General features: G+C 46.7%; 1 protein-coding gene across 1 annotated transcript in view; it reads left to right on the top strand.

Moving 5' to 3' along the window:
* Nucleotides 1–18,550, top strand: part of Thsd4 (thrombospondin type 1 domain containing 4) — a 572,599-nt gene that overhangs the window by 474,874 nt on the left and 79,175 nt on the right. Inside the window, exon 8 of the mRNA XM_050151848.1 lies at nt 17,883–18,087. Within this exon, the coding sequence (XP_050007805.1) occupies nt 17,883–18,087 (205 nt within the window). The remainder of the gene's footprint in view (nt 1–17,882; nt 18,088–18,550) is intronic.

Raw genomic sequence — 18,550 nt, 5'->3', positions numbered from 1 at the left:
TTTTTTCTTGGTTTCCCAGGGTCTCATGTACGTATTTACTCAATTCTTCAAACTTTTTGTTATACTTCTCATCCATTTCTATAAAGGTGTTTTTTACATATTGTTTAAGGGACTCTATTGCTTTCATAAAGTCGATTTTTTCCACTTCTTCTGTGTTAGGGTGTTCAAGTCCTTCTGTTGTAAGATCATTGGGTTCTGGTGCTTTCATGTTGTTTTTCAGCTTATTGGGAGAATTTTTGCCTTGGCGCCTGCCCATCTCCTCCTATTGACGATCTCTAATTGGTCTTTTAAAACCAGATCAGGTTTCCCTGCTGGCCAGAGGCTCCTCTTGCAAAATTCCCTCGTTCTGTTTCCTGGCTCCTGCCAGGGGCCAAGATCCCTCTCACCCCTCAGACGGGTCTTCAGGAAAAGAACCAGGTTCCCTGTTTGCCCGGGACCTCGCCAACCAAAGGCCTACCTCTTTGATTTAATTGTCCTGGGGCGATCTGCTCTTGGTGTTGCCCTGGTCCCTGTCGCCTGCGTTGTCTGCCACTGTGTCAGTACCCGCCGGTCCCGGCCGCTGCGCCAGCTACGTCGCCCGCCGTGCGCGTCCGGTTCCGGCCGCCGCAGCCGTGCGCGTCCGGTTCCGGCCGCCCGCTCGCTGCCGTGCGCGTCCGGTTCCGGCCGCCCGCTCGCTCAGTTTTTTTTTTTTTTAAGCTCTAGGCTATGGCCTTCCCATGCTCAAGATCTCCACATGTTTCCTTATCGTAAAGGAACCGGGTATTAAAAAAAAAATAACAGGTTGAACAAATTAAAATGATTGGATTATTTCTTTGCAGCCTTCAGCTATATATGAATCACAGACCTTGAAAGGTCCACATGGTGGTGTGGGGTTCTTCTGTCGCTGGGTAATACACATTAGCCCAAATGTTCAAAGGTTTTAGACTCTTTCTGATCAAAGAGCATTCTGGTAGCCTGAGCAGAGTGAGCTACCACCAGATGAAATAGAACCCATCCAGAGGAACTTGAAGGCCCAGTCTGTGGATTCACACTGGAGTGTGGGGTGGGGGTGCTGCATCAGAGTCTTTCGTTGCAATGGCAAAAGTGTTTCGAAAGCTTTCCATGCAGGGCTGCATGCAGCACTTGTGCAGGCAGCTGGGAAGATGGAGCTCAAAGCCTGGTGTTTCCTGCTGGCTCCTGTCCGTTCACCACCATCTTGCCGTTCTCATCCCTCCACTGGCCTTGCCTCTTCGTTCCACCTTTTTTCTCTGCTGCTCATGCACTTGAGATTCAGATCAGGGCTCTTGATTGTGACCTCAGCCAAGATACTCGGCCCTCCTCTACTAAATCTGTAGTGAATAGTTTCATCCTGGTAGATCTCCAGTAAAATCTCTGTCCCCCCTTTTGTTTTGCTGGGTGCTCTTGGGCACTCCTTGACCTCCCTCGAGTGAGAGCCGCCTCACGAACAGAGCTCAGTGTGGCCAGACATTCACTTGTCAGGACTGAATCTTTGTCTCTCCCCCGGCATTTGTTTCCATTGGCTTAGCTCTCCAGGAGGAATGCTTTTCTTCCTGTCCTGCATTCCCTGCACTCCGGTCTTTAAAGTATGCGTTAGCTGTTCCAGCGCAGCCGTTGTTTAAGGTAGGAATGGATAAGATTTGTTTGTATTTCTTTGACCTTGCTATGCTTGCTTTCACTTGACTTTAAATAAAGCATAATAATATTGAGTTCCTCCCACATGCCGATGCTTTTCATAAGCAAAGAGGCCCGTTATGTCAGAAAACTAACTCAGAAAATTTAGACTATGCACTTCTGAGTTACTACCCCTAGTTAGTACGTCTTAACCAGAGCATCTGCTGTCAAAGCGTAAAGACAATGGATCCTTCCCAAAACCACGGCGTTTGCAGAGTTATCCACACCTGGGATCCGAAAGTTCTGAAGCTGCTGCAGCCTTGGGCATTAGCCTCTCCCCACCTGGTATCAGGGACTTAAGTAGATACGTAATGGCTAGGAGGAAATGATCGTCTTGTTTACGTGACAGGTGACATCAGGAAGCCTTTTGAGCCCAAGGAATGACATGATGGCAGCAGCACCTCGGGAAGATGAATTATTTCACGTCCACATGCAGAATAGATTACCTCGAACCGTGAGGCTTTGCCGTGCTGATGTGGCCACATCTGGGGGCATGATTTAAACGCTCATAAATATGGTTGGGATTTTCAGGAAGGGACGGGTGAAAATTAAGAATTTCAAGGTTCTATCAAAGAAAGCAAGGGATCAGTGTTTGTCCAACTGGTTTACAGAGCCCAGAGATTTGCTGTCCCAAGTTTGTATCCTTGGTGTGGTCACTGGGAAGCGCGTGCAGGCATCGTGTCTGCCATTACCCTACCTCTTGGGCTGGAGTTGTATAAGAGAGGACGTATCCTGCCGGCATGCGCATTATTCATCTGGCTACCACCTGAAGGATTGTTATGGAACACATTGATCTGACAGAAAACCTTGTTCCTAGCCATCCTTCGAAAGACGTGTAAAGGAGCCTTCATGTTTAAATATTTCAGCCAAAGTTCTTCCTTCTGAGAAAGCATGAAGTGTAATGTCTTTACTTCCTTGGTGAAATAAATGTTCATTTTGGATATGCAGTTCGCTAGAGTGGCTGGCAGCAAGTGCCCAGGGACCCTCCTATCTCTGCCTCCCCAGTGCTGGGGTTACAGACACACACCACCGTGACTGGCTTTGATGTCAGAGCTGAGGATCTGAACTGGCAGGCACTTTGTCAATGAAGACCATCTACCTAGTCTTCCTTTCTATTTTTTTTTAAAATGTAGTTTTGAATGTGCATTTCATGATTTGTCTTGGAGGCCAGCTATGATAAAATTTCCAAAAAGAGGACAGAGACCACTAGCAAACTGCAGAGCTCTGAATACAGAGAGAGCTTGTCTCAGCAAATAAGGCAAAGGGGCTGGAGAGATGGTTTAGTGGTTAAGAGCACTGGCTGCTCTTCTGGAGGATCCAGGTTCAATTCCCAGCACCCCCATGTTTCTCACAACCATCTCTAACTCCAGTTCCAGGGGATTGGCACTCTCTTCCAGCCACTGTTAGCACTGTACACAATGGTCCACAGATGTACATGCAGGCAAAACATCTATGCATATAAAATAAAAATTAACTCAAAATAAAAGTAAGACAGAAGAATGATAAAGACGCCCAGCATCAACCCCTGAGCTTACACACCCACATGTGCACACATGAACCTATATGCACAAACATGCACACACATAAATATAAAAAGTTATAAGAAATTTCTCTGAAAGGGAAGATTATATAGTTACAATCTTTAAAAAAAAATAACAGAAGTGGGGCTAGAGAGATGGCTTATCAGTTACGAGCACTGGCTACTCTTCCAAAGATCCTAAGTTCAATTCCCAGCAACCACATGGTGGCTCATAAATCATCTGTAATAAGAACTGTTGTACATGCAGGCAGAACACTGTATACATAATAATAAAAAAAATAACATAAGTAACTTTTAAAAAGAGATCTCCGGAAGTCTTGTTCACATAATCCCAGACATTATCAAAATGCAGATCAGTCACTGTGATCTCGACTCTTCTGGAACTGGCTGCAACCCACCGCCTCCCCGAACCATGTGTGAATGGAGACTCTACAAACAGGCCAGCCCTTCTGTTGGTGCAGAGGTGTGTGCACCTTGTGTGGGATAAAGCAGCCAGATTCCCAGTGAGCTGAGCCCTGAAGGGAGTCACCGGGAACCTCTGGAACATAGGCAAACCCACATGCGCTCCCATAGCCCCTTCCCCATGCCAGTTCTGAACAAGCTGCCTTACCTTCTCTGTCTGTCCTCTTAAGCCTCACAGGAGGCCTATGATTATCCTCCAGTGCTGTCCTTCTGCAGCTATCACCTGCAGGTGCATGGAATGTTGGGAAAGTTCTTGGGTGGACAGCCCGGATCTAGAGAAAGACTCGCAAAGGTGCAGGCCCACTGCAGGGACATCTTTCTTCAGATTACGGAATTGGAGAGGGGCGAGGAACTGAAGCAAGAACTCTTTTTCTTTTAACCTTCTTTTGTATTGATTCTTTGTGTCTTTCATATCATACATCTCCATCCCATTCATTTCCTCATCCCTTTGTATCCACCCTCTGCTCTTGCAACCTCCTTCCTCAAAATAAATTAAAATAAAATTTAAGAGAAAAAGAAAGAAAACTCAGTCTGGCTGTGGAAGCTGAGGTGTGACACTTGGTGTACCAAACACTACACACAGTGTAGTGAGTAATGCATTGACCCCCTTTAATCCACACATCTTTACTTGCACGTGTTCACTGCAAAGGGTCATTGGTCTGTTCCAAGGCCTCTGGTTTCTGTTACACAGTTGATGCTGGCCCTCACTGGACTCCTCTTGGCTATCCTGCTGTTGCCCTGTGTCATGGAGTTCTGCAGCTTTGGATCTGCAGGACCAGTCCCTTCATGTGCTCCAGCAGATCACACATGGGGCGGATATTGGGCTGAGTCAACACATAGCCCTGGTTCTGGCCCTGAGTAGTTGCAGGATTGGTCAGCGTGCCAGCTCTCCATTGCTCTCACCAGCAAAGTGAGCACTCCTGCATTGCCCTAGGAAGGCCAGCTCTCCCACAAAACAGGAACTCTTAAGACAGACAGGCAGATATAAGCCTAGATGGAGACCTTCATGAAGATTTGACAGAGCGGGAATGAAGGTGTTTTCAAAGTCACAGCAGGTGAACTTCAGTTCCATGGTCACCCTCTGGCTTCCCTCCCTGCCACCCAGGGTTTCTCAGTGGCTCTCCACTGCCTCTATTTTCTCTCCTGCCTTTTTCCTCTATCTTCTCTCTTCTTTTCAGCCTTGGAGGCCAGGCTTTTCTTCATTTGTGTATGTTTTGAGTACTGGAGATGAAAGCAGAGCCTCACGCACTGGCTCTACTATTGAGCCACATCTCCAGCCTGAAGCCAGTCTTTCCCATGTGGCCTTACGTCAAGCTAACCATTGTCTGTTATCTTCCTGCCATAGTTTCTGCTGATCCCTGACCTCAGGCTCACATCTCCCTCCCAAACAGTTCTTCCATTCCAAAAGGAGTGTATGCCCTTTCAAGGAGTTGCTACTATCCCAGTGGTAGATAAAAGTGCCCTCAACTGGTCAAAGGGATAAATTCTAAAGAAAGGGAAGGAGGTAGGCCATTTGATGGGGGAAATGGTCAAACCTCAAACTCTGGCTGAAGAGGAGGCTCTCGGCAGGAAGCGCTCACCCCACTAACTTGGAGAAATTCCTTCCTGCCTGGGACTTGGTCTAGATACTTCACTGCCTTCATGGACCAGGCTTAGGGGTGGGCAAGCTTGTGAGTGTGTCTTTCCCCCACCTTTGCCCCCGTTATAAATATCACAGAGGGCAGCTTTCCAAAGGCTTTTTATTCTGCAGTGGAAGCCAAAGCGCGATTGTGTTGTGTTGTCTCTGTTTTGACTGGATTGAGAATTGGTTGTCATTTGGAGACTAGGATACAACTTGAGAAAAGAAGAAAGCGCACACAGTCAACAGAAAGTGACCCAACGGGTCAAATGATCCCAGATTGCAGCAGCTATGGCCTGCTCGAATGCCTCTGAAAAAGAGAAAGAGCTATTGTAAGTTGTCTATCAAGAAACTTGTGAAAAGCACAAGTCTCCCTTACATGCTTCCTCTTATTGACCTGAAAATGTGTGTAGCAAAGGGTATTAGTGTAAGCTGGTGACACACACAGCCAGGGCAGTGCCAGCTCTGCTTCCTAGCAACCAGTCAACTTGAGCAAGCTCCAAAGTCTCTCTGCGATCTGGCCTTACTAGACCCAATTGCTGTGGGAATCCCTGAGCACTGGAGGAACAGACACGCTGTCGGCATGGAGCAACCAGAATGCGTCAGAGCAGCTTGGGTTTGTGCGATACTCTATGCTCAACATCCTCGCATTTTAAAAAGTTTTTTTAAATTCTCTTCATTCTGTCAGAACCACCATACAGTAAGCAAAGAGGTCTGAGTAACACCCTTCAAAAACAAGAAAAGGCACACTTGGAGCCAGTGACAACTGGCCCAAAGCAATTTGCTGAGCGTGTCACCTGGCTGAAAACCTGCTTATTTGGTCCAGAACATTCTGGGTTGCTTCATTTGCCCTTTGTCTATGTCCAAGGGACAAGAAACAACCACATAGGAAGTCACAAAGGTGGCTGATGGCTCCAAGATGTGGCTTCCAGTGTCTGGAAGGGATGGAGCCACTTCAGCGCCTAACCCTTTGGAACATCGGGGAACAATCTAAAGCGGGACTCAGAACACTGCAGCCCAGCACGAGCAAATCTGGCAGGTGAACCTAATCTGGTCTAGGAGCCAGATTCAGCTGTCAAATGTGCTTGTCAGTAATGTTTTATTGAAACAACTTTCAGACTGCAGTAGCCCAGTAACAGAGACCATGTGGTCTAGCCCTGTACAAAAGACGGTGCCGACCAAGAGAACCCATGTGGTCTGGCCCTGTACAAAAGACGGTGCTGACCCCTGAGAACTAGGACAGCACTTTGCAGACCTCAGTGCCCTCAAGAATTACCTGCAGGTACTGTTAAGCTGCGGTTCGGTTTGTGCCTGGGAGGGACCCAAGATTTCTTTTTAAAAATAAAAGCCCCCTGGTGAGACCTAGTCTGCTGTGCTGTGACTACACATTGGTTAACTAGAGGCTAAAAGAGATGTAATAAGCTTGTGTGTGTGTGTGTGTGTGTGTGTGTGTGTGCGCGCGAGTGTGTGTGTGTGTGTGTGTGTGTTTGAGGCAGGTTCTCATGTAGCTCAGGCTAACCTAACACTGGACATGTAGTTGATAACAGCCTTGATCCTCCTGTCCTCCTCCTTCACCTCCACAGTTCTGTGGTTCTAAGCATGCGCCACCAGGCCCAGTTTATGAGGTACTGGGAATGGAACCCAGGGCCTCATGCACCCCAGGCGGGCACTCTATTAACTGAGCCACATCCCAGCTCCCAAAGTAAGCTTGTTAGTCTTGACTCTCCTTAAAGTAGACAGTGCACTTTATCAGATCTTCATTCCCCAAAGTTAGAATAACAATGTTCTCAGCTGTAGAAGGTTCCAGTGAGAGGTAGAGGGAGGAAATTAATATGAGTGAATTCAATGACGGGCAAATGTATGAATGATCTTCGGGAGCTACTTTAGACCTTGGCTGAAAGATGACTCCGTCACATGACTGCCCCACCCTCACCCCGTGGGTCTTGGATCTGCGGCTCACTAAAACTCTGACAGGTCTCAGGCTGTGTACTTCAGGCTTCCTCGTGTTCTCGTCTGCTGGTGACCATCATCAGTCCAATTGGGCTTTCCTTCAGCACCGTCTCTGTGCCCTCACCCTATGCTCTAAATCCATTCCCAGCATCCAGGCTCCCATCCCATTGTGCCCTTCCTAATGTAGTTGACTGTTTCTCAGCCTCTAGGCTCCTCCCTCTCCAGAACACAACCTGTGTCAGCCAGGGATCATCTGAAAAAGACTTTCAGTCTGCCACTTCCCCAGCCCATAGCTGGCCAGTCTGTCACTCTCTAACCCACCCCTGGCCAGTCCACCACTCCCCAGCCCACCCTGGCCAGTCCACCACTCCCCAGCCCACCCTGGCCAGTCTTGTACTTTCATCAAGCAGCCTTTTCTTGACTTGGCAGCCAAGTCCACAGCCTCTGATAGACACATTGGATACAGGATTTTCCGAGTGCCAGCCCACTTCTGGGACCCTGAAAATTTATACTGTATCTCCAGATTTGTCTAATAGCTTTAAACTGAATTCACTGTATAGGGTTAAAAAGTTTAAGTCCAGACGTTTCTAGTCTTCTCTACGAAAGTATGGAACCTTACTTTTGTATATTATGATTGTCATTAATCATTCCATGCCCCCTTCCCCCACCCCATCTCAGTCCCTGAGAAGTTAGAACATGAAAGCTAAGTGTTTGGCATTGTAGCTTGGGATGTTTCCATCCTCCCTGGATGAGATGTTTGCCTGACAGGTTTCCTCTTCTAGGGTCTGTAAACACTGCTGAACTTGGTTCCTACCCAATGTCTCCTACAGGAATGCCAGCGTTCTCCTCTGCTCAATCCCCTGGTGAGGTGCTACTCTCTGATGAAACAGGATTGGGCCCTGAACTGTGACAGCCATAGCTCGACTAAAAGCAGTCACCAGTTTCTCAATTGCCTTCACCAAGGGATGCAAACTCTCAATACTGTTGCTATTTCTCCCCATCAAAAATGACAGCATCTATTTTTTTTCCTAGAGATTTCTGGTTCCAATTTAATTTTGTCTCAAAGAAGCACATTTCCTTGACTTTAAACATGGAAAGATCCCTTCGATCAAGGTTTTATGTCTTTTTTTTTTTCAGCCAGAAACAATCCGACACCAAAACGGACCTTAGAGATGATCCACTCCTGAGAACAGATTGGTCCTATGACTCTGATCTCTGGATTCCCAAGACAGATGTGTTCAGTGTTTGTACACACACATGTTCATGTTCTGTGGGGGTCCATTTGTATGTGCAGGTGTGTGTGTATGTATGCACATCTGAGTGGAGGACAGCCTCAGGTGTCGTCCTCAGGGGCACCACCCACCTCTTTGAGACAGAGTCCCTCTTCATCAGCCCGAAACTTACCAGTTAGGCTAGTCAGCTTGGCCAGTGAGGCCCAGGGATGCTCTGGTCTCCGCCTTTTCAGCCCTGGGGTTACAAGTGCATGCCCCCATGCCTGTCACTTTCACGTGCTCTGGGGATCACACTCTATCATCACGCTTGTAAAGGCAAGCGTTTTGCCTTCTGAGCCATCTGCCCAGCCCTCAGGCAGCAGCTCTTTTCTTCAGCAACACCTCCTAAACACCTACTGTGTGGCAAACACTGTGCTCTCCTACTGGAGTTAAGCTAAAAAGCAACTCGAGAACTCTAGGTGGATGCCAGGAACTATTTTTTAGATGAACAATCTACTATCATTTACTCATTATCTTCTTTGACATAGACCAGGACAGATTTTGTATTTCTATGGAGCTTCTATTGTTTTGAAGCCTTCTGTAGAGGTGTTGTGTGTTCCTAAATATCCCGTAAGCTGTGATATAACCTAAAGCAGAGGCTCCCGAAGCGGCTCCTCTCCCTTGGAGGTACTTGACAATGTCTGATTAGTTTATCACACTGAGGAGGAAGAGTGAGCCTCGCACCTAACAGGTAGAGCCAGGTACTATAGAGTGCATAAGATAACTGCTGCAAGAAAGAACATCAGCAGGGCCCAAATGGGGAGACCCAAGCCCAGAGAGCAGGCACGAAGGTGAATCGCTGGCCTTCCACACCCTGGCAGCCCTCCTTCAGCCCAAGAGACTCTGCTTTTCTCCTTCTGTGTAGGGAAGTTCTATAATTCTATACAAACTTTACTTTTAAAGGAATGGGGTTTTTCCCCACTTAAAAAAAAAGAGGGGAAAAAAGAGGGTCGGGGATGTACTTCAGTGGTAGAATGCTTGCCTAGCAAGCCCAAGGCCTTGGGTTCGATCCCTAGCACCCCAAAAGGTGAAAACTTGCAGTAGGATAGCTCTCCGTGCATGTGCAAGTACATGTTCATGTTTGTGTATGTGCAGGTATGTTTGCATGCAGGTTTGTGTGAATTTTGTGCATGCAGGGACACGTCCACATACATACACATGCATTCATGCTGATGCCAGAGATGTCTTTGTTCTTTCCTCGTTTGTGAGTCAGGGTCTCTCACTGTACCTAGAGCCAATTCAGCTTAGCTGCCTGGTCAGCAAGCATCAGAAATCCTGACTGCCTCCCCAGCAGTGAGATTGCAAGGGTGCACCACCACACCCTACTTTTACAAGGGTGCTGTGGATCCGAATTCAGGTTCTCATGCTTACACACCAGACACTTTACTGGCTAAGCTATTTCCCTAGCCCCTTAGATAATAACTCTTTGCATTCTGTATAATAATTAAGCCAGATTAGAAGAGCGCAGAGAGGGAATAGAGCCTCAATCTTGCGTCACGGGAATCTGTGCCCACCACCCTCACAACATTTGCAAAACCATATTGAAGGGACTTCTTTATGTCTTTTCTGCTTAGACCAACAACTGGCAACTTTTTTTTTAAAAAAAAAAAAAGCCAAATTATAAATATGTTAGTCTGTGTGGACCAGACTATCTATCTGTGTTACTCCCCAGCTCTACTGTTATGACCCCCAGACAGCCATGAACAATAAGTAAGTAACGGGGATGTTTGTGTTCCGTCTCTATTTACAAATACAGAGGTTGGGCCAGATCTGGCAGGAAGATCAGTTGTTTGCTAATTCGGGTTCGACTCTAAGCAGGAGCCATGTCTGGTTCCTCTTCATGGCTGTTCTCCTGTGCCTAACATCACATTGGTACTCTCCTGTGATTAGCCCAGGAAACTTGCTGAATGATACAGAGGACCAGGGTACAAGCACACCTTCGAGAACATTTTAATGAAAATAGCACTGGGAGAGAGAGCCATCCAACATTTCCTAGGGTATGTTGAACACTAAGGATGACACCAGTATTGATAATAACACCCTGATGAGCCCTATTGTTCTGAAATTGTTGGCCTCATTTCTTATCATTTCCTTTGCATAAATTCTTAGAATAAGAATGCGATGCTTGGAGCAGCTTTGATTGCTACACTGCTTTCCAAGAAGGTGGTGTTCATCTACATTCCCCACAGTGACGCGGGAGAGGGGTTTATCACATGCGGAAGACTTCTTTCAACGGAATGGCATCCATAAAAGTTTTGGCCTCCATATGTATTTCCACAAATTAGCTCACCATAAATACAAGAAAATTGGTGTTAGCGCCAAATCATTTTAATATTCTCCCACACTGCTGTAATGGCTTGCTTATTATGGTTCCATGTTTCGCCTCTCAGGGTCACCTAGCCAGCCCGCTGAGGTTGCCCTGCCACGTGTGCTTGTGAAACACATGAGAGCACCTGCTTCCCATTAGGGAGTTGGAACCCTCCCGCCACTATCTGTATGCCTGGCACCACCCTCCCTGCCACAATGGACACAGCCTCCTTCCTGTGAAATGTACCACCAAATATGTCATCCAGATTGCTCGTTTCCCTCAGGAAATCTCATTTAGGTTAATTTTGGCACGCAATTGAGGGTAATTCTTGAGCAATTTCTCATATGATGGCTTGCAACGTGAAATTTTCCTACAATGTGTTGCAAAGGAAATTGCTGGGAAAATGGTGTGAACATCTGATACTTGTCGAATCACCTTCATAACCGCGAGGTAGATGTCTTTTGAGTGGCAATCCATGGGGCAGTGCAGAAAACACAGAACAGAGGTGGCAGGGTGGGAAGCAGATGTTCGCTCTGGCTGTCTCTGGTTGTTTGAACAGTAAGCACAGAGGAGCTGGGTAAGGAGTTGTCTTTGAGTTGCACTATGCCCTTTCCTTGGCTTTTTATCACTTTCTGAATTTGTCCAAATGAAGAAGAAAGTATTTCTACTTGAGGGGTGTTATAGAAGTATGGATGCGTCCTCTGGTTACATGATAATGAGATTTCTTAAAATGGATCAATTTCAGGCATAATCAAATCTATAAAACCAATGATAACAAAACCCAGCATTCTCTTGAGAAGCAGCTGTGCCACCTCATTCTGCCTGTTTACTCATTTGGCCCTGCCAGCAGCCTGAAGAAGACACTATTACAGCAGTGTCTCCAGTCACAAATACAAAAGAACCCAAAAGCCAACTCAACGGGCATGTCCAAAGAGCCAGGATTCATAAGCACAGAGGCGGGACAGGACTCATTCTGGAAGACTCCCATGCTCATCTTAAGCACACTGATGACACTTTGCTGGGGCCTCCCAAAGAGTTTGGGAGTGAGCCACCAATTTGGAGTCATCCCCGTTAGACATGAGTTAGTCAGCTTCCTGATACACAAGCCAGATTTTCGTCCATTGTTCCTAGATGTCTCAGGACAGGATTGTTTCCAGCATGCTGTAGTGGAGTAGCCTGGCCATCGTCCTACATTAAGTCAGAGACAAAGCCAGCACCTTGTCCCTGGCCTCCTCATTCCAACTGCTTTTCCTGCTAGGTGGCATCAACCACACTTAACAATTACATGGCAGTGTTCTTGGAGAGACGTTTCCTAGTTTGGTCTCTCTTGCTGTGATAAAACTCTAGCTACAGGCAGCTAATGAGTAGGAAAGGGCTTGTTTTATACTACACTTCCAGATCTCAGTCTGTTGTTGAGGGAAGTCGAGGCACGAACTCACTGCAGGAACCTGAAGCAGAGACATAACAGAGCGGCACACTCAACAGTTTGCTCACTGGCCCGTGCTTAACGAAGAGTTCTTTGTATAACCGAGGACTATCTGCCCTAGGAATGGTGTTGCTCACAGTGGGCTGGGCCCTCCTACATCTGGTAATGATCAAGAAAATCCCTGACAGGCATGCCCACAGGCCAGCTGATATAAGCAAGTCCACAACGTGGCTTCTCTTACATGACTCTAAGCTATGTCAAGTTGACAATTAAGGTTAACCAGGACAGGGGGAATCAGCTGTTTTAAAGAAAGAAACATTTCACATACGATAGTGTTTCACAGAACTACACACTCCAAGAAGTGTATATAACTAATGACAAGCTTCAAATGCAGTCTACTCTTTAGTTAGCAGTACAGTGCTGATGCCAGTGGTACCCAGGGCTCTGATGACGCATAGTGAGATTCAAGCATTAGGGAAATCTGGGTAGAAGGTCAACAAAACTCCCTGTGGTGTTTTTACAATTCCTCGTGAGTCTAAGTATTTCAAAACAAATAGAAAGCTCTTACAATTAGAAATTAATATAATAGGAAGACAAACTAGAATGTTTATTCATTTGCTCCATGTAGAGTAGAATGTTCAAACAACCAGTATGGGAGAGACACATCATGCAGTTGGTCCTTCGCAAGACTAGAAAACAGGTACATCTGAGTCACTTCTGGGCTGAGCTCTGTCCGGGGTTCTACAGTGACATCACCTTGAACTTGTTCTCTGTGCTTGATCACTGCCACCATCTACTCCTTCAGCAACACTGTCACCTTCAGCACGTCCGCTGACCCTTTGGTCTCTAATCCGTACATCAAAGTTTTAAAAACATGCTCTTTGGTTTCGAACCGTACAGCTGACAACACAACTTTACCCAGGCATTTGACCGCTCTCTCTAAGTCCTAGCTCCCTGTAGTTTACAGCAATCCATGGGCTGCTTTTAAGATAAAATGAGAAAACTGGATTTCCAAAGAACCTATAATATAGTAAAAAAAAAAACTCTGTGAGTATTAGACATTACAAAATTGAAAACAAATATGGGGGATTAAATCTTCTTTCTCCTTCTACTGGCCTGTCTGTCATAGCATCCTGTTCATTTTACATCTGAATGTCCCTCAGCCCCTACACCCTACTTCAAGCTGAGATATTGAAGCACCCACTAGTCTCCATGAACCCAATTTTCAGTTTCTAAAAGAGATTTGATCCTGTCCTGGGGGAACATAAAAAATGTAGTAGTACATTACAAGTACATTAGGTAGTCCTCGTTACCTAATAATTTCTGATAATCTGTGTCTCTGTATCAAGTAATTCCTGAAAAATCAATTCCTCCCCCCAGAGGTGAGACCTCAGTCTGATTCAACTGGTCACTTTCCAGGTGACTTGCCTGGTGTGGTCCCCAGTGACATCATCAATAAAATATACATTCATATGGTCCTGACCAACACTTCTTGTCCTTTGAGACCTGGTTCAAAGGTCGTTTTTTCAATCAAATTGTCCTTCATTGTATCACTGATCTTCAGTATAGTCCTGTCAGAAAGCAGGGCAGCTATCAAGTAAATAAGTTTTCTGTGACTTCAGCTGGGAATGAAGGCCTTGGATCCACGAATTCCACCTGGTCCTCACTCTAGAGCTGGGAATGAAGGTCTTGGATCCACGCTGTCCGCACAGTCCTCACTCTAGAGCTGGGAATGAAGGTCTTGGATCCACGCTGTCTGCCTGGTCCTCACTCTAGAGTCGTGGTTCCTGCTACATGAAGTGGGTCGCAGTTTGTACAACTCCATGGCAAATCCCTCCCACTAAAGGCTGGGGAGCCACTAGAACACGAGAAAGATGTTCCAGTGGCTTCTTTTCATGTCAGGAAAGGGTCACCCACCCTTTGTTTTGATTTCTGTCTTGAGAAGTAAGCCACACTGAGAGTCCAGGGTGCACTCTGAGAAGACAGGGTGTCACTGTCAGCTCTTGGCACTGTGTGTGTAGCTACTCCCGTCACTGAAGCCAGTCTCCAAGCTGTGTGGACATCTGCTGGGAATATTTCAGTGGCAAAGTCTCGATCCATCCACAGTGACTGAGCTGTGTAGGAAATCAGGTGGAGATCCACCCAATAGTGTCTAACTCAAAAGAGCAAGTGACATTTTGCCTGTCTGTGGTTGTCTAAAGCAGTGTGTGTTCATATAGTTTCCAACGGAAAATCCTGTTCTGACTGCATTTCGGGACAGAGGGCTGAAGTAATACAGAGTCCATATTCTCCAGGATGGACTTCTACAAGAGTTCCCCTTGTTTGTTCCTGAAATACTCTCCATTCCCTATCTCCAAGAGTATTTCTAAGAGAACTTTCTAGACTGCCTGCTCCCCATCTCTAGGTAGGACCCGCTCCACACGGCAGCCAACACTGTTGTCCTCAAAACACATCTTGAATATGACCCTCTACTTCTTTATACATCTGGTAGTCGTTGATTCCTTAGATTGAAATTCTAATGCATTCCCCTGGAGAGTCTATCTGATGCTCTGACCTCATTTCATCCCTCGCTACAACCCGACTCTGTAGACCCTGTGTTATAATTTAAATGTAAAATGTCTCCCATAGGTACACATGTTTGAACACCAGGTCTCCAACTGGTTATAATAGTCTGAGGGGGCTTTTGAATATTGTGAGTTGGAACCTAGATGGAGAAAGTGGTCAATAGGGAATGGGCTCTGAGGCTGTCACCTCCAGCCCATTCTCTCTGTTTCCTGGTTGTCACCACAAGCAAGCAGCAACCATACCATGAACTCCACCATGGTGAGCTGTACCCCCTCAAACCATTGGGTCTAAATAGATTCTGCCCCCTTTAAGTTGCCTCTGCCGGGTGATCTACCTTCTTGTATGCATTTGCTTTGTTCGTTCCTTCTGTGCCTTTGCGCATGTGTCCCCTCTACTTAAGATGAGTTTAGGGTTAGCCAGAATGGACCAACGGTTGTAGAGAGAGGGGATCTTGAGCTCTATCTAGGACTCATCAGCTTAGTTATATTTTAGTGCTGTGATGAACACCAAGGCACCTTTAGAAGAGCGCTTTAAGGGCTTACAATTCTGGAGGGATAAGACTCCGTGATCGCGGAGCATGGGGCATCAGGCACCGCTGAGAGCCAACATCTCAGACTCCGAGCAAGGGGCAGAGAACACATTGGGAATGGTACAAGTCTTCTGAAAACTCAAGGTGACTTACTTCCTCCAACCAGACCCTGCTTCCTCATCCTCCCCAAACAGCCACCAACTGAGTACCAAATATTTAAATGCCTGAGACTGACAGAGGATATCTCACTCAAACTCCCACACTGTCTGTCTTACCCATCCATAATCATCAATATAGGTAGACTCTTAGTTTCGGTGGAGTAGGATCTATCATCTCTTTCTTAAAGTTTACTTTTATTTCATGTGTATACCTGTTTACCTATATGCATTTATGTAAACTACATACATATAGTGTCTATGGAGGCCAGAAGAGGACATCCGATGTCCTGGAACTGAAGTTACAGATAGTAGTGAGCCTTCACGTAGGTAATGGGAACCAAACCCAGGGCCTCTTCAAGAGCAGCCATTGTTCTTAACCAGGGAGCCATCTTTCCATTCCCAGGGTTTCTGTCTTCTAGGAACCCTGGCGTTGGTAGTATTGCCTTGTTTCAAAGCAAGGGAGAATGCAAGACAGTGAGGGTGTGGCTCTCATTTTCCTTGCTTTTCTGCTAAAATGTTCAGGGGGTACAGGCAAGACATTTTTAAGGGGGAAGAAAGACATAGCAAACATGACATTTTGAAAGGCTAATTGGATACGGATGGACGTATTGAGATGCTGTCCGTTATTGTCAGAAATAATGTCTTACAGAGAAGCTGTTGTGGAGAGAGCAGTGCTATTGATGGACTTATGGCACTCGGGAATATGGAAGCAGTAAGGCGGAAGAACAGTGCCTGCAGAATGATGTCAGTCAAAGCAAAGGAACAAAACTAAACACCTCTGATGTGAGAGCTGACCCCGCCCACAGGATTCGACCCATAGGACCCATGTGGATAGACCCATGGTTATTTAATGCAATCAGATGTGAACTGGGAGGGGTCTGCTGACCACTCTGCCCCTGAGATGTGATCTCATGTTTGCTATTAGGTTCAAAAATCAAAACAAGCTTGTGAGTCAGGGAACATACGTCTCGAGTTTTAGAATACCATTCCCATTTCATCCTCTGCAACCCCAGAGCCCATGGGTAATCCTGTAATCCCAATATTTCATCATCCAAACTACATTCTGCTTGTTTCCTTCTGCCCATGGAGGAGATGTGACAGAATTCTCTGCCCAGACCACGAGTCCCAGTTTTGAATTCAGGAAACAGGATCATGAGCCCTACGGAGCCAGCTTGGGCAGTGGGAGAAAGACTCCAATCAAGATCATTACGTTTTGTTCCAAAGCTTTATTTTCTTAATGCAAAACAAAATTATAGATGATGGGAAATAAAGATAAAGCAGGAAAAGAAAACTGGGTAATGGGATCGGATTAGAGGGCAGATTCAGGTTAGTCAGGAGTTTCCATAAACAAGATTGACTGTCTGGTAAAGTCTCCGGTAGAAGCTTGCCATCCGGCCTGCGGGTGCTTGGGGCGTTGGCCTTTTGGGAAGCACCTCGGAGTAACAAGCAAGCGTGCTTGTGCTCAGGTCTCCAGAACCACAGTTACCAGTGGAGCCTTGGTGGGGCTCAAGCTCTTACTTCCCGTGAAACTGGGCCAGGAAACAGCGCTTTGGGGAAGGGGGGGTTGCTTTGTCACGTGGTGGAAGGATCTACAATGTAGAGCAGACTTGGCGGCCACCCTCAGTTTTAAGTGGGGTATTTACTGTGGTTCCAAAGAGATTTAAGAAATTCCCAGCATGGGGCATTCATGACCCTCCTGTAGTCTGCAGGGAAGGATTGCAAAACAGTATCACTGTCCAATTATATAAATATCAACTCTACCTTCTTCTTATTTATTTTCTTCTGATCAGTTATCTCAACCAAATATACTCTTGAGTGGATCTGTCTTGTTTATTGTGTGGGGCTTCCGTCCTACCTCTGGAGGGTATATTTCACGAGTAGCTAAAAAGGAAGGCTCTTACCCAGAGTAGGTGCTATGTGCATAGCTGTTGAATGAAGAAATGTATGGATTTTTAAAAATGTGTGTGTATATATACATGTGGGTATGTGGGCATGCAACTTATGTGTGTCTGTTGAGGCCAGACATCAGCATTGACTATTGTCCTCTATGGCGCTACGCCTTTCTCTTTGAGATGCTACAGAAACTGTCTCTCACTGACTGGCAAGACTAGGACCTCCTTCCACACAGGAGCGCCCCGCCTCTGCCTTCCAGTGCTGGGATCATAGGCATTCACTGCCGTGCCTGGATTTTTACGTGAGTGCTGAGCGCCATACTCAGGCTTGCGTAGCCAGCGCTTTGCCACCCTGAGCCATTTCCTCGGCCTCAGAACCGAGGGCAGGAGGACGGTCAGTCTGAGGCCAGCAGATCTCCTGCCAGCCATCCGCCCTCACTCCTCCCTCCCAGACGCTGCTGATCGCTCTACACCTTTTCTCTCTTTTTGCAGAGCATCGGCTGTGATGACTTCCTGGGCTCTGACAAGGTCGTGGACAAGTGTGGGGTGTGCGGAGGCGACAACACGGGCTGCCAGGTGGTGTCGGGAGTGTTCAAGCATGCCCTCACCAGCCTGGGCTACCACCGCGTCGTCGAGATTCCCCAAGGAGCCACGAAAATTAACATTACAGAGATGCACAAGAGCAACAACTATTTGGGTGAGAGTTCATTTCTCCTCTCCATACACACGTGCGCGCACACACACGCACACACGCACGCACGCTCGAGACGTGTCACTACAGGTAGTGAATTCTCTCCAAGGTGGTGAAGTGACCGCTGTGGTGGCCAGACATCCCAGGACACACAGAAAGTGCCACTGGGGTCTTCCTGACCTGCTGTTTGGGATAGAGTGTGTGTGTGGCGGGGGTGCAGGTCTGCCCAAAAATTAAATGGCTAATGTCTATATATTTACACCAGGCTTTACTCGAGAAAGACATGGGCATGAAATGGGCAAGAGACTCCTTTGAGCTGGGAGGGTTTTTTTTTTTTTTGTCAGGGAGGGAGGGAGGAGGAGTCTTTGTTCTCTTGGGGTCTGGGGACAGGGATCACTGAGAACTCCTCCTCCCAGATAGTCGCTCCATGGAGGTCTAAAGTGAAGGCAGTCCTTGCCTTCGCTCTCTT

This window comes from Alexandromys fortis, unplaced genomic scaffold (assembly GCF_014885135.2).
Source record: "Alexandromys fortis isolate MF-2015 unplaced genomic scaffold, M_Fortis_MF-2015_v1.1 scaffold_70, whole genome shotgun sequence".
Taxonomy (NCBI): Eukaryota; Metazoa; Chordata; class Mammalia; order Rodentia; family Cricetidae; genus Alexandromys; species Alexandromys fortis.
Note: the sequence above shows the minus strand (reverse complement) of the source record. Positions and strands in the feature narration are given on the sequence as shown.